We start from the raw sequence: 14,850 nt of genomic DNA on the forward strand, positions 1-14,850 counted from the left end.
TACTGATATGAGTACAATCATAACTATGATGGTGCTTCTACCTCTGGCATAACAAATAATAGTGAACATCACCATCGTTATCACCATCAGCAAAATTATTACTATCATTCTTATATCTCTTATCATAATCAACATTATGAGTAGTAGTAGAAGTAGCAACATTGTTATTATTGTCGTTACGGGGAAATGGGTTTTTCATGGAAAACGTATTGGGTGCTTCATGACTTACAATGAATATCCGCATAAGGTAATGAAAAACGGTATGACTGCATCTTTTTTTCTATATTTCAAAGAATGGCTAACATCATACTCTCTGCAAGACTTTTTCGGCCCATTTCAATATTCAATCGACCTGTTCATACAGTGCGCATATTTCTTGGCAATGCAATAGACTCACAGTGCAAACGTTAACCATATACATCAGTTTACTGTGCTGGACAGACCTACAAATATGACTTACCTCTCAAGTTTTAGCATCAGAAGCATGTTGGCCAAGGCTTCAGGATGTTCTGCGACATGAGAGCACGAGACAACACTCATTATTAAAACATAAAACAGAAAGGGTAAGGAGAACCAATTGGGCAAGAATGCCTTTCTATTGACGATGCCCAATCATGCTGGTAACATTAGTCAAACAGAATGGTAGAGGATTAATTTACTACGCACCATTCGAGAAAGGCATGGAATTTCAAAGATCTTTTTTCCCCACATGATTTTGATAAAATGACATTAATCAAAATCACACATTCAAATCAGCTGTGATGATGTTATCACATCAAAAGTGTCCTTAGTTAGAAAGGGCTGCCAACATTTTCCCCATCAAATTTTCAGGAAGATATCAAAAGGGCAATTAGAAGATACTTGTGTAATACATATATTTCAATGGGAATAATACTCTGTGAATCATATTCTTGCTCTTATACAGACGTAAATAGATATCTAAGTTTTCACAAAGCTTCCTGATATATATAATATATCTTTTAACCTACCAGCATTTAAATGAAATCATAAAAACCCAATCATTTATCTTCCATCCTAATACTGTACAGTTGTATTTACTTTGTATTGAGGAACTAACCTCCCATTCATCTTCAAAGAAACCTCTGTTATGAAAGTGTCAGCATTCATCTGCGTCTGATTTTCGCTCAAACTTCAATAATTCTTTTGCTGTTTGGAGTGCATGAGAAACAACAACAACAACAACACCCATGAGACGGTAACCATACAGCTTATCTACTGACAGTCATCACATCCTGCCCTGAAGCTCACCTTTGTATTTGAGTTTGGGTATGAGTGGTACCAGATGTTCTACCTCGATGTCATCGTGGGCGAGGAGCAGCTGCCAAACACAGAACTGCTCAAACGTCTCCCATTCTAACGTCGATTCTGTTGAAATACAAGACAATGGGTTTGTCAAATTACGACAGTATGCATTATATTCCACATACTAAGAATCTTGCAATAAGATTGGTCCAGAGCTGATCACGTGATGAAGCGTAGTTTTGCCCATCACATCACCTGAGAAGAAAAGTTTGTTACACTCTATGTTGATAGTCCCTTTTGTTTCGCTGATCTCCACACAGTCCACACAATCCTAACGCAAGATGAGTACGCGCGAAATAAAAGTGCGTTGCACTGTGGACTATCATGTGACCTAGGTCACTTGATAGTACACAGTGCAACGCACTTTCACTTCGGTGCGGTGTGGTGCGCGCAGCAAATTCATTGTTTTGTCATCTACGCGCACACGTAGCCTAAGCCCTAAGGATACCTAAAGACAGCTAAAACGGTTTCAGATGTGGAATAAAGTGGGAATTTCTATGAACCTAAATGTGGAATATAAAGCAAATAATCAACTTTTAGTTTCAGGCAATGAGACAAACTATCACTTCCTTGGCGATCTGAATGTGTACGCTATCTTTCCTCAGCTGCGCTTCGGAAAGATAGCTACATCCAGATCGCCTTGGAAGTGATAGTTTGTCCCATCACCTTCACCAACGTTGATTATTTGCTTACTATTCTTACCAGTGAGCTTTAGCCCACGCAACTCATCAAAATTTCCATGAAATACATTTCCAAAAACAATACAGTTTCTGAAATTCTTCCGAGACTTCTTCTCGATTTAATATCAAAACCTCAAAATCAACATGTGCAGCAAATTCCTTTTTGATATCATTCAAGACCAGACAAGTTGTTTACTCCATGAGATTTGGCAATAGATCAATGGATCAACTGACTGGTGAATTGAACCAATCACACACTGACTCCATTAAATTCTTTCAGACTTGTTTGGCGTGGGTCTACACAGAACTAAACGTTTCTTTCTGTATATTTTCCATTCAGTAATGAAAATTCAATGGTATACTAAAGATCTCTTAATTCCTTTCAATGTGTCCAACTTTGGTGATGCAAAATGCAACTAAGATAATGTGCATGACAAAAACTCAATAAGCCCTATCAGGAATATATCAAACATATGTCACTTTGCACTAAAACTGCAGAAATATGACCTCTTCTTCTGTTGATTTTTCCCCTCTATTTCCATTTATGCAATTTTAAAGAAATACAGTGAAGGAGGAAAAAAACCCCAAACAACAACGAGATAGAAGAAGAAACCGTACTACAATGATGATGAAAAACAGAAAGAGGAATCACTGCAGTGACTCACACTCACCTAAAAAGTTTGCCACTTTATCCTTGTTGAAGACAATAAGGCTGCCTTGCATTATATCACAGATGAGGCCTTGTAACTGTGGACAGGGAGATCACCAGATTAAAGATGAAATGTCAGAGAGCTCACCTATCAACCTTTACCTATTTTTTTTCCTGACATGCCCCAGAAAACATACAGCTTCATCTAATTAATCCAGTGTTTTTTTTTGTTTTTTGTTTTTTTTTCCTGACAGGCCCTGCCTAGAAAATGTTGGACTGCAAAAATGACAGCATTGACATGCAAAGAAAATGCAAAAAAGAAAGGATTCCATGTGAATAACTTCAACAGGATCAGCACTCCACCACTGCTGCAAAGGACAGGCCTGCACGTACGCATCTTTGGCGTATCCTCTTGGCGGCATTCACCACCCGCACCATTATGCCCTTAATGGCGTCTGCCAGATGCTGCTCTTCCTGCGATGCCCAGTGGCTCAAGATGGACGCCGTCAGCCTGTCTCGTACAGCCTGTACCTTTTTTTTTCCTTAACATGCCCTAGAAAACATACAGCTTAATCTAATTAATCCAGTGCTGTTTTTTTTTTTTTTTTTTTTTTTTTTTTCCTGACAGGCCCTGCCTGGAAAATGTTGGATTGCCTGAAAAACATGCAGCTTCATCTCTAATCAAGTGCTGGTCTTTCTGATAGGCCCTACAATACAGCTTCATCATTCTAATTCAGTGTTGGTCTTTTCTGACAGGCCCTAAAAAACATACAGCTTCATCTATCTAATTTAGTGCTAGGTGGGGGTAGAGAGAAAAATTAGAGTAACTGCTTGACGAGCTTCTAATTAGCATTCAATCTGTGTGCTGCCCACCCACTCTTTCCCAGTCTATATAGTCCAAGTTCGATAAGAAAAAAAAAAAATATATATATATATATTAGAATCTGTGATCCATTTCCCACTTCATACTAAATTCCTGTCTTTTTTCTTCCTTTTTTTTTGTTTTGTTTTTAAATATCAGCTTTTGTGCACAGCCTTGAGATGAGACTAGAAATTTATTTTGTTTGGTAGCTTCTCTTTAGTTTTCTTGTGCTTATGTAGATAAACATTTTAGTTTGAACTATTTGCTACATATTCATTTTTTTTTGGGGGGGGGGGGCACACTAGATCTTCAAAGTCAGGAAGTCATTTATAGCCAAGTTTCCTCTTTCAAATCATAAAACATGTATCTCACATCTTTGATGTGTTTACATTTCAGTACAATGCAAATGATGATCAAGCAAGATCAAATATTTTGATTACCTCAATGTCCTTTGATCTATACCTTCAAACTCTGGTGCCTGTACCATGTACAAACAGCATCTGAATTATCTACAATTTTTTGTTCTGTTTGGCATTTCAGTTTGGAAACGTATAGCATTCCAGTTTGGGTTTGTGTTGTGGTATTCAACTAGTATCAGCGCTGAAGACATAAACTCACCTGTGATGAATCTATGCAAGACACGATGATGTGGAGGAGTTCTATGCATCCCATAGCTCTATCGGCAAACTGTAATAAAAACAAAAAGCAAGAGAAAAAAAGATAAAAAAAACAACAACTTAGCATCAAAACTGTACCGCAGAGCTTTGCTGCATTCAAGTGTATAACACCTAACCGCTAACACCTGGAGGGTTTCTTGGCATTTCTTGCAAATTTAAAGTCAAACTGTATTCATGCTAGGTCATGGTTCTTAGAATTTTCTTGGATTCTTAAGAGTTTAGCAAACTAGAAATGAACTCAAAGGAAAATTGTTGAATTTCTCACCAAAATGTTATGATTTGATACTAGATGCTATATCATTCTCTTTTCTTCTGTTATTTACTTACAATACTTAAAGGGGATGGCTAGTAACTGATCAGTGGGAATCAGTGGGAATGCAGGGGGATGATTGTTACAATCCTAATTATCTGCTTCAGAATGGTCTCATATTCAAGTAATGTGCAGTTTAATGTTTCCAGGTTAGCATGCCTGTACAGTGACGGGGCATTAAACTGCACATTACTTGAATATGAGACCGATCTGAAGCAAATAATTTTCACACAACAATAGATATATAATGTACTCTTGAATGAATCCCACAAGAATTGGAACAATCACCCCCCAGCATTCCCACTGATTCCCACTGATCAGTTACTAGCCATCCCCTTAACATAATGGAAGAAGCCAAAATTCTATATGGAACAGACATTACGACTTCAGGTTTGCTGTAGATATATCTCAGTTGTGAACAGAGTACAAAAAGTAAGGGTGTAACAACACAGAAGAGGAATTGTTACCTGTGTATAGACGGGAGGCACCAGGTAGCAGAGAAGATTGACATCATTTTCTTGACATTCCTGCATGAGGAAACAGTGTGCGCTTGTATCATTACTCAACACTCTTCAGCTTTGCTTTCCTTTATCTATTTCACTCAACCCATCAATTTCTTGTTTCATCATTGGACTTGTAATGTAAGTTTCTTAGATTCTGATATAAGACTACAACAAAAGATAAACATGTTACACATTTACCAGCTGAGCACAAAATATTTGAAACAAGAGTAGAGCTTTGTTTTACGTTATCAAACACCAGAACAGCAGTGAGGTCACTTTGGCCACAGAGGCTCTTGAAATGATTTCTACAGAGATATTTACCAGGAACTGATTTATTCATCTCTGTACCATGCTTGTGAAATGTGTGACTGTCAATAAAAACCAGTTTCCTACTACTAGACCACAAACACACAACATGGCTAAATACGTCTGCTTTAACTGAATGCATATTCTCCAATTAAAGAAATACAATTAGAACAGCATAGGGTAGTTCTGTTTAAGTCATCAACTAACATAGAGAAGGTAGACAATTAAAACTTTCTGTGATACTCCTTATTCTGATATGAATTTCACTGACGAAACATACAATTGTAACTCCCATTACCAAAGAATCAGAGCAATAAAATAAAAAGTTGAGAATAATGCATCCTAACTTGTCCTGCGGGAGTTGGGAGCAGTAGGTAACCCTAAATATAATGACAGGCATTGTCAAATAGACCTTAACTTCTGCCAAAGTGGGGGAAAAGAACGAACTCCTATGCCTATCTAATGGCTTATAGTTTTCAACTGCTCTTGACAGTAGATCATGGTCCCTGAGATGGGATTAAAGATGAGATATTTCTTGGTACTGATGTTTCCACACAGGGACATTCACGTAAGGTAACATTAATACCAAGAAGATAATGACAACATACCGTGAAATCCTTCACTAGACACGCTGCCAAGTCCCGGGACTCTGTATTCTTACACAGCTCTTCGTACACATGGAGTTTGCTCTCCCCATCTTTACTACTGCAGAGGTCAAAAGTCAACATAAGAAATGCGAAATTCACACATAACGACTTATCACAAGGGTCACTTAAAATACAACAAATATATTTCTGTGCATGAGCCTGCAATAATCAAAAGGGTTTTTTTTTTCTTTGAAAAAAAAATCCCCAACAATCAAACACTGAACAATTTCAAATTAATTAATCTGGCAGTATAATCAAAATGCTGCAGGCCCTTGCAGCATGATGATGCTGATATAATGGGAGTCCAATGTAATTCCAAACATAGGCAATTCTAGCTGCATGAGCAAGGAGAGAGCATGGGGGGGGGGGGGTGGTACCCACCTGGCATGGAGGAAGAAGAGGAGGAGGTAGCCGAGCTTGGGGTGCTTCTCATACATGCTGCAGAAGAGAATCAGTAGCTGGATTGGACAGCTGTTGTCTTCGGTGTCCTGGCTGAGGTTTCTGGGAGGTGTAAGGGTGATAGGGAAACAGAAGAGGAATGTCTTTAAATGCTGCAATACTCTAGGATTTCAAAGCACAAGGACTGGATGACTTGTGGACAAGTCATCTGAAACTCTTTTCTTCCAACATTTCCTTCTACATCAGTTTCTGTCTTTGAGTTTCATGCCACAAGCCAAATAAAATTTTATCCTTCCACAGCAGTCAAGGTCTGTTTTCACCTTTGACTTCATTTCAACATTTTGAACAAGCATTGTGAGCATCAAGGCCTGGCCAATGGGCAGTAAGTTTCTAATGCTAAAACATCTTGTCAAGTCACAAAACCTCCAACTGCAATGATATTTCACATCTGAGGGATTTTTTAGATGTAGATATTTTTGTAAAAAAAGACTGCTCTAATATCCTAAATGTTCCAAGTCATGCTTGCACTCATGGTGTGTTACATGGACAATCGTTTACAAAGGTTTATCGCTAAACATGGTGAATGTACTGTTTCAATGGCTTCTTCTATGAACAAGTGAATGATTCTTACCTGAACATAACAAAGAGTGGCTTTCCAAGAGCATCTTCCATTGTTCTGTGGGGGGAAAAAAATTGTAAAAACTCAACTTATGGCAGAAACTTTGATTTTACCCTTGAAATGAGAAAAAATCCCAGAAGGGTGAACACATAGGTTGTCAAGAATTAAAAGATTCAAATGTTTTTAGAGTTGAAAGGCTAAAAAAATAAAGTTCTCAATGATAACTAATTTCATTAGGTGAGAATGATTGGGTTGATCAAAGAAAAAAACTCTGCGGATGAAGGTTGACACTGAGGGCTATGGGAAATTAATGGCTTAATGTACAGGCTCTTATACTGAAAGGGTTTACCCAAGTGCTCTATATATAGAAGGTCTAACCAAACCTCTTGGAAACTGAGGAGGACATAGAAAGGCTCTTATCAATGAAATATAGACTTAATAAATGGCTCTTATAGACTAAAGGGTCAATAAGTTAAACCAGGAACTCTATATCTTAAAGGGCTCTGACTTTTAAAGGTTGATAAGGAGGCTCTAAAAGTGAGAGCCTTTTTATGCCACTCACTCATCATTGATCTCCTCAGGGAGGATGTTCCCCATAAACTGCTGGTAGTACAGATTGCAGAGGAAGTGCGCCAGCGGGGTGGCAGTGTCTCCATCAAAATCACTCTGTGAGGGAATAATGCAAAAGGAAAGCATGAAACATAAATCAGAATGCATATTTGCCAACACCAGTAATTAAACCACTGTGCCTGCTACATGTAGGTCTGTGAAACCTCATCCTCAGACCACAGTTTACCGACTTTTGACAGTACTACCACAAAGCCAGATGCCATCACACCTCAACCTGTGTATGTGATTCTGTGTCTCCACCACATCCAATGCTGTATTCAACTCAGGGACGTTAAGCAAAAGATGCAGCAATGTATATGAATGCTTCGTTCTTGCATGGGGTTGATCATTCCATACAATAATGGAAGACGCCACTGAATTACAGATATCATTGACAGTGAGTTCACCAGCACAAATGAATCGTACCGAGCAGAAACTGCAGCTAAAGAGAGTATGTAAAGGGGATGTTGTACACCACACATCAACGGACCACAATGACATCACAACATTGCAACATTAAAGAATCTCTGACCAGTCTACTCCAGGTGGTATACAGAAAATAAAGTGTGGTTTGAGCATACGAATCTACATCTACAGAAGAGGCTATGAAAACTGATGGAACTTAAGATGGGATCATTTCCAAATAAATATAGACTCACACGGCCGTGAATATGTAGCTCAAGCTAGAGACGAGCTGACTGAACAAACTCAAGAGGATAATCATTCCATATGAATTGATAGTAGTAGAATGCACGAAACACAGGATAACAAGCACCCCGTTGTGTCTTTCAAGAAATACATCTCCAAGCTGAACCCTGATTGTGACGCATTCCTTTAAACCCCTAAATCGGTCGCACCATCTACAGGACCATGGAACAAAAAGTTCCCAGTGGGGGTTTACATACTTATGCACTCTGATGGTGCAGATTTCAAAAACTGCAAACTTAAGAGTGTACACAAATCATTCCCTCAGGGCTACAGGCATTACAATACTACAAAAAAATGGTTTTGTATCAAGGGAGATCTATAAGGTCTCTTGGTCATAGGAACGAAAGAAGCCTTGCTTCATACGTCAGTCAGGTTAGTGACAACAAGAAATAAGGCATCTCCAATGCTTTGTCATGAGTTCTAGATAAAGAACCAGACCTGAAATGCTCTACAAATGAAAAGCAATTGACCTCAAGAAAGGTCAACAGAGACAGCAACTGTGGGAAAAGCCCCAACATGCCCACTGACACTGGAAAGTGGTGAAACTGAAGATGCTGAAAGTGTTGCCCCTAAGCCTCAAATCGAAGAGGTGAACTTTGAGCTAACTTAGTCTTTGACTAGTTCCCAAGATATTGAGGAAATGCATCATGCTCAGTCTCAAGTCTCGTGTCAAGAGACAAATGAGGACTGTGCACATGCAACAAGAGATGAAAACATTAACACCATAGCTTGCAACTCTGTCGCTAACGTAAATACTGATAAATCTACTCTGACCAAAACGTTGACAAACTCAAAGTATGCGGCTTTCACAAAGCCCAATTGTGCTAAACAATTGCAATGTGACCATTACTATTAGACAAATAAACCTTTTGAAGGGCTAAACAACTTGTAACTATGTTGGTGCAAAGGGTTTTACAAATTTAGAACTTTGATTCTGCCTTTGCATTGGATGTGGAGTTTGCTTTCATTTTCTTACAGTGGACATGTGTCTCAGAATTATCACCCTTACAATTTACCAATGAGTCAAATTCTGCTTCTTACAGTTTATGCCATGTAGGGCCTACAGATGATTATAGATGATAATGATTATATTGGATGGCTTTGTTTCATGGGATACCACAGAATATTGCACTCAATAGGGCCAATATTGCATTTATCTTCAATTCATGCAATATCAGCCCTAACTTGTGCGATATTCCCCTGGTATCCCATTCATTGCCATCCAATATGATATAGATATTGAATAATGCTTCTTACCATTTCCAGCAGGTAGCTGCAAAGTTCTTGCATTGTTTCACACTGTGTCTCCACATCATCATCCCTATGGAGACAAATGTAGAAACAGATGGGACGCAAATTTGTTACAGACATGTACACCCTTTGACAAAAATTTGACTATTGATGTTGGGAGTACCAATGAATATCAAGTATCACCTTCATCTCCCATATGTTAAAAAAGAAGTGATTATTGAATCCAGTACCTTTAGTATATAATACTTAAAATGACCAGGGTCCACCTCTTATTGTGGCTCACAGTTGAGCATCACTTAGCAGTGACATGAAAGAAATGAAATATGCCATAGAACGATGTGCAGCAACATGAGTAAGCTTTACGATGACATATTTTGATGGTTTGTACATCCCTCCAAGAAACTGCACAATGATGCAATATGAGAGTACTACGTTCTTAAACATCTACAGAACTCTTGCTCTGGAATTCAATACAATGACAAGCAGTGATAGGAATACCGAGAATTGAATTGAATTAAACTGAACTGAATTGGAAAGGTATTTTATTGAGCAATATCCATCGCAGTCCGCAGGCTGAATTGTAGACATTGTACACAAAGGACCATGAATACATTGAAAAAATATGCACAAGATAGCAAAAAAAAAATACATAGAACAACAACAAATCACACATATTCATCTTAACTAGGAAGGGGTAGTCACAAGATACATCTGCCTAACCCACCTTTGTTCCAAAAGACTTGCACAAAACTTCTTGATGTCACCTTCCATCTCGTCCAGTAGCTGGTCAAAGTTCACCTCTTCCTCCTGCTTGATGGGTCTGAAGAGCATGTCCACAGGATTCGGTCGACCTAAAGACAAAGGAGTGGAGGTTGAAGAGTTACAGCCTATTTCAAATGACATTTTCTCTTACCAAACTTAGAATACTAAATAAGCGCTTTGATTTGTAGGTTGACACAAGTTTGGCAGGGCGCAATTGCTTCTTTATATGCCTTCTAAAAATGCTGTCACCTAAAAATGTTGCAAAACAGAGCTAGAATATTTCACTTCAGACACAACTAGCACGAACTCATTGAGTTTACTCGTCTTCATATTTCTATATAATCTTTTCAGGTGTTGTCATCAAGGCAATGAAACAACCAAAGGCCGTCGGCTCCAATTCGCTAAAATTTTACGCCACAAAAATACTGTGTTTCACAGTAATGAGATCCTATTGAATTAGGGTATGACTAATTTCAACAAGTCCAGTAAAAACTGGAAGAATCAAAACATAGCGCTGCTGTGATGATATCCCCATCTTCCCTTAATATTGTGGTCATATGGATTGTTTCATACCATAGTTCTACTGATCATTCAAATCTTGCCAAGTTAGTTATTCTAAAGCTAGTATTGTGATCATTGAAATTTACACAAAACAGGTGCACCAACTAAATTTTGTGCCACCATCAAACAATTGTTTACAACAGCAAAAAATGTCCATATACAATAGGCCTGGAATGCAAAATTTACATAAAACAGGTGTGCAGGACACAGGTGTTTATGGCATACCTTATTGTTTACAATCACTGTGCAAATTCCATATGGTACAAAAAAAAACAATAGCCGGGTTCACACGTACAAATTAGCGGGATGACGATCGCGATGCTCATCCCGAGTTTTTTTTGCGAGCGTCCACACGTACCAAATTAGCGGGATAGCGATCGCGATCGGTATCCCGCTAATTTGCCGAGCGTCCACACGTACCGAATTATCCCGCTAATTGCCGATAGAGATAACAGCAAAGCCTGCAAACTGGGTCACACAGCGCCCTTCTCTATCACTGCCTGCGCGCACTTACCTTTGTCCATTGTCATTTACGCGTCAGTTGTGTGGTTCGCGCGCTGTTGTTATTGTTCTCCAAAGAGGTGAAGGACCTCTTCGCAGAGGCCTCGCTGTTGTGATGTGCGCATTGCATGATGGGATATAAAAACTCGAGATTCTAATCCCGACCGTTCACACGTACCAGCGCGGGGCCAATTATCCCGCTAATTGACGAACCAGCGCAAGATTTCTTGGGATTAGCATCGCGATGCTTATCCCGCTAATTTTCGGGTTTTTTCTGTCCACACGTGCAAAAAACTCGGGATGACGATCGCGATGCAAATCTCGAGATTTGTATCCCGCTAATTGGTGTACGTGTGAACCCGGCTAATGTTAGTCTTTTGCTATAGCCTTAGTTGAAACAGGTGCAAGCATGGTTAGCAACAATAAAGGTGAGGTTGTTTGGAACCAGTTTCCATGGCAATGAATGACCATGACATAAAATCAATGTAAAACAGGTGAAAAGAACTTCAGGTTTTGCCAGAATTTCTACAAACACTCCCACCTTATTTATGACAAACAAGTCTTGGCTTATTTTTTCTTTTCAAGAGAAATTCCTTCCTGATATTTATGTTTTGTAAGATAACAGTGAAATGAGAGAGGTAGATCTGCCGAAACTTTGATTGAACCGATTTTCATTTTTCTCAAATACTTGGGCGTAGACAGAACTTATATCCACCAAGGAGGATATGCAAATATGGATTACTCTTATCATATACCAAGAACAGGTCTGGGGGGTGTTTCATCAACGAGATCGTCGGAGGTTTTCACCGACAAATTTGAAAAGCTACTGAAATCCTTGCGTCTGATTGGCTGATTGCAAATTTGTCGGTGAAAACCTCCAACGAACTCGTTGATGAAACACCCCCCAGAAGATATTTTTCCCAGGACAGAAATGAACGATAATTGAACTTGATTATTTGTGTGTGTGTGTGTGTGTACAAACCGAATGAAGAGCTGCTCAAGACCTTAATCACATTGAGTTGTCAATTTGTCCAACTCTCTAAACTTCTTTAGTTCATAACATTTTGTGGGTGTGTGTGTGCCTGACTTTTTCCTCCACAAATTGTCAGTGAGGTACATGTATTTTTCTGATTTTCCTGTTTTCATACAAAATAACATAATATCAGGATGCAATTTCCCTTTAAATGTAAAATACAGAATATAACCTAAAAATGATGTAACTGACATTACTGTCATTTAATCTTACAATGATTTCTTCTCAGCTGTCCTGTTCCGAGTATTGGAATGAACATTATTCAAGTGTGAAAAATATAGTGAAGTGATGAGCAAGTGAACTGCAAGATACTGCATAAGATTAAGATATTGATGATGAATAATGATGATGATGATGACGATGATGATGACAATGATGATGATGATGAATAATGATGACGATGATGAATAATCAAGATGATGATGACGTTGATGATGATGATGTTAATGATGAGGATGATGATGATGAAGAGGAGGAGGAGGAGAAGGATGAATGATGATGGTGATGGTGCTGATGGTGCTGATGATGATGATGATGATGATGATGATGACGATGTCGATGATGATAATGATGAATAATGATGAAGATGATGATGCCAGATGAAGTCATACCTCTGTCCTCGTCTTCCTCGTCACTAAATGCTGCATCCTCGCTACTGTGCCTCCGGTGGCCGTGGCCGAAGTGGCCCGAGGAATTGTTGTTGGTCGTGGGGATTGGCTCCGGGGCTGCATCAGGCACTGGACTCTCTGGTTTGGCTATGTGAAAAATATGTAAAGGGGCAGCAAATAGTAGCATCAGTAACAGTTCAGTCATGGCAACTTATACATCGATGAATGATATATGCCAACTATATGGGACATGTTAATGCCAAGAAAAAGTTAAACAAGACCCAGTTGTATTCCTCTGCAGTTTAGGGACATACATGTATGTAGCTGCAGTCAAAAGAGGATTTGTTATTGTTTTCTTACCTACAAACCCCTCCCCCCCCCCCTCAATTCCCATGCTTTAGAGCAATAAATCAATGTAAAGAAAGCATATAGCATCATCACAGTGGCACATGCAAAACATGGGATTACAAAGATGCCTGTGAATGCATGCGAGACAAGTAATCACCTGTAGAATTAACATTCCTTGTAGGAGGTTTAAGACATCCTCAAGATGGCCTACAGAATAAACAAACATGCATTCTCTTTGCCGTGATCATAAATCAAGATAATGCATCCACAGCAGTCCTTATTTAAGGTACAGTCTGACTTTTGCCATTTCTGACCTCCCATAATACTGAGCAATCAATGAAAACTGCCTTTTAAAGAGACAATTTACTGTTAACCTGTTGAGGACGAGTCCCTAGTATACTCGGGCAGGTGTCTATGGGAAATGCGTGTTGTAGCAAAAAATCAGTCCGTCTTCAATGGGCTAAAGCAGCAGAACTTTGAGAAGATAATGCTTTATAGACGTTGCACAGCGTTCAGACATAGGATCATTTTAAGCATTCACCTTTACTGTAAAGCTTTAAAAGCCTAACTTTTTATAGGAGTTGCACTACTTTCAATCTGTTTTTTGCCTCACAAGCAGGCACAATCATAGCTACTACAAAGTTTGCTACACATTTCAGTGATAATGAATGATTACAGAAACCCTTCCAATATTCCTGCAACTAATTTCACTAGCAAATGAGGCAAGGTGAGCAAAATCGCAGCACATACACAAAGAAAATTGGCATGTGTGTCACAAGATTTTAGGCATTCTCAGCACAGTGATATGTGGAGGTTTTTATCACCTTCTGCTGTGCAGAATTCTGAAAATGTTTCCCTGATCATCGCTCGAAGCTCTTTGTCCATCTTTGTGTTGTCGAACAAAGGCGAGAGGGATCTGGAAATAAAAATATATGAATGTTTTGCAAGATAATGGAATAAACTGTTCAAATTCATTATGGTATACTAGTAGCAGATTAGACTGACTGTGTGACATGGTATATAATTGCCTACCCTTTTGTTTAGAAGCATCTCCATACACAAAATGGAATATATACAGTGAGGAATATGTACAGTGACTACTCCCATGATATGAAAATTCAATTGTCAATCATCTCTTTCAATATTCTTCAGTTTCAGGAAATTAAGCTACCTAAAGAGTCCAAATGCAGTTTGAAATAAACATTTACAAACATGTGACATCATCAATGCATTGTATCAAATCAGAACTCTATGAAACCTCTCGTGTTACATAATTTCCTCAGTTCCAATTCATAAAATGTTTTGGGAGTTTTTTCAGGCGATGTTAAAAATTAGGATATCTTTAAATTTCTGACAAGTATAAACTGTCATCATCTTTCCTCAAATTTTTTTTCTCACACAACGAAAATCATCATTGCACATAACATACAAGTTTCCCATGAAAGAGACAATGGCAAATCAATCCCATAGAGAGTATGGAAAGTGTTGATTTCA

General features: G+C 38.7%; 1 protein-coding gene across 1 annotated transcript in view; it reads right to left on the bottom strand.

Annotated features, from left to right (window-relative positions):
• LOC139714679 (integrator complex subunit 3-like) overlaps window positions 1-14,850 on the bottom strand; it is a 38,073-nt gene that overhangs the window by 4,824 nt on the left and 18,399 nt on the right. Inside the window, exons 15-27 of the mRNA XM_071626355.1 lie at window positions 14,181-14,272; window positions 13,012-13,155; window positions 10,268-10,394; window positions 9,550-9,613; window positions 7,538-7,641; window positions 6,988-7,032; window positions 6,339-6,458; window positions 5,919-6,015; window positions 4,969-5,028; window positions 4,133-4,201; window positions 2,675-2,750; window positions 1,270-1,386; window positions 461-509 (exon numbers count right to left, since the gene is read on the bottom strand). Of these exons, the coding sequence (XP_071482456.1) occupies window positions 461-509; window positions 1,270-1,386; window positions 2,675-2,750; window positions 4,133-4,201; window positions 4,969-5,028; window positions 5,919-6,015; window positions 6,339-6,458; window positions 6,988-7,032; window positions 7,538-7,641; window positions 9,550-9,613; window positions 10,268-10,394; window positions 13,012-13,155; window positions 14,181-14,272 (1,164 nt within the window). The remainder of the gene's footprint in view (window positions 1-460; window positions 510-1,269; window positions 1,387-2,674; window positions 2,751-4,132; window positions 4,202-4,968; window positions 5,029-5,918; window positions 6,016-6,338; window positions 6,459-6,987; window positions 7,033-7,537; window positions 7,642-9,549; window positions 9,614-10,267; window positions 10,395-13,011; window positions 13,156-14,180; window positions 14,273-14,850) is intronic.

This window comes from Diadema antillarum, unplaced genomic scaffold, assembly GCF_040938485.1.
Source record: "Diadema antillarum isolate AM-2024a unplaced genomic scaffold, OU_Dant_1.0 seq00002378_RagTag, whole genome shotgun sequence".
Classification (NCBI taxonomy): domain Eukaryota; kingdom Metazoa; phylum Echinodermata; class Echinoidea; order Diadematoida; family Diadematidae; genus Diadema; species Diadema antillarum.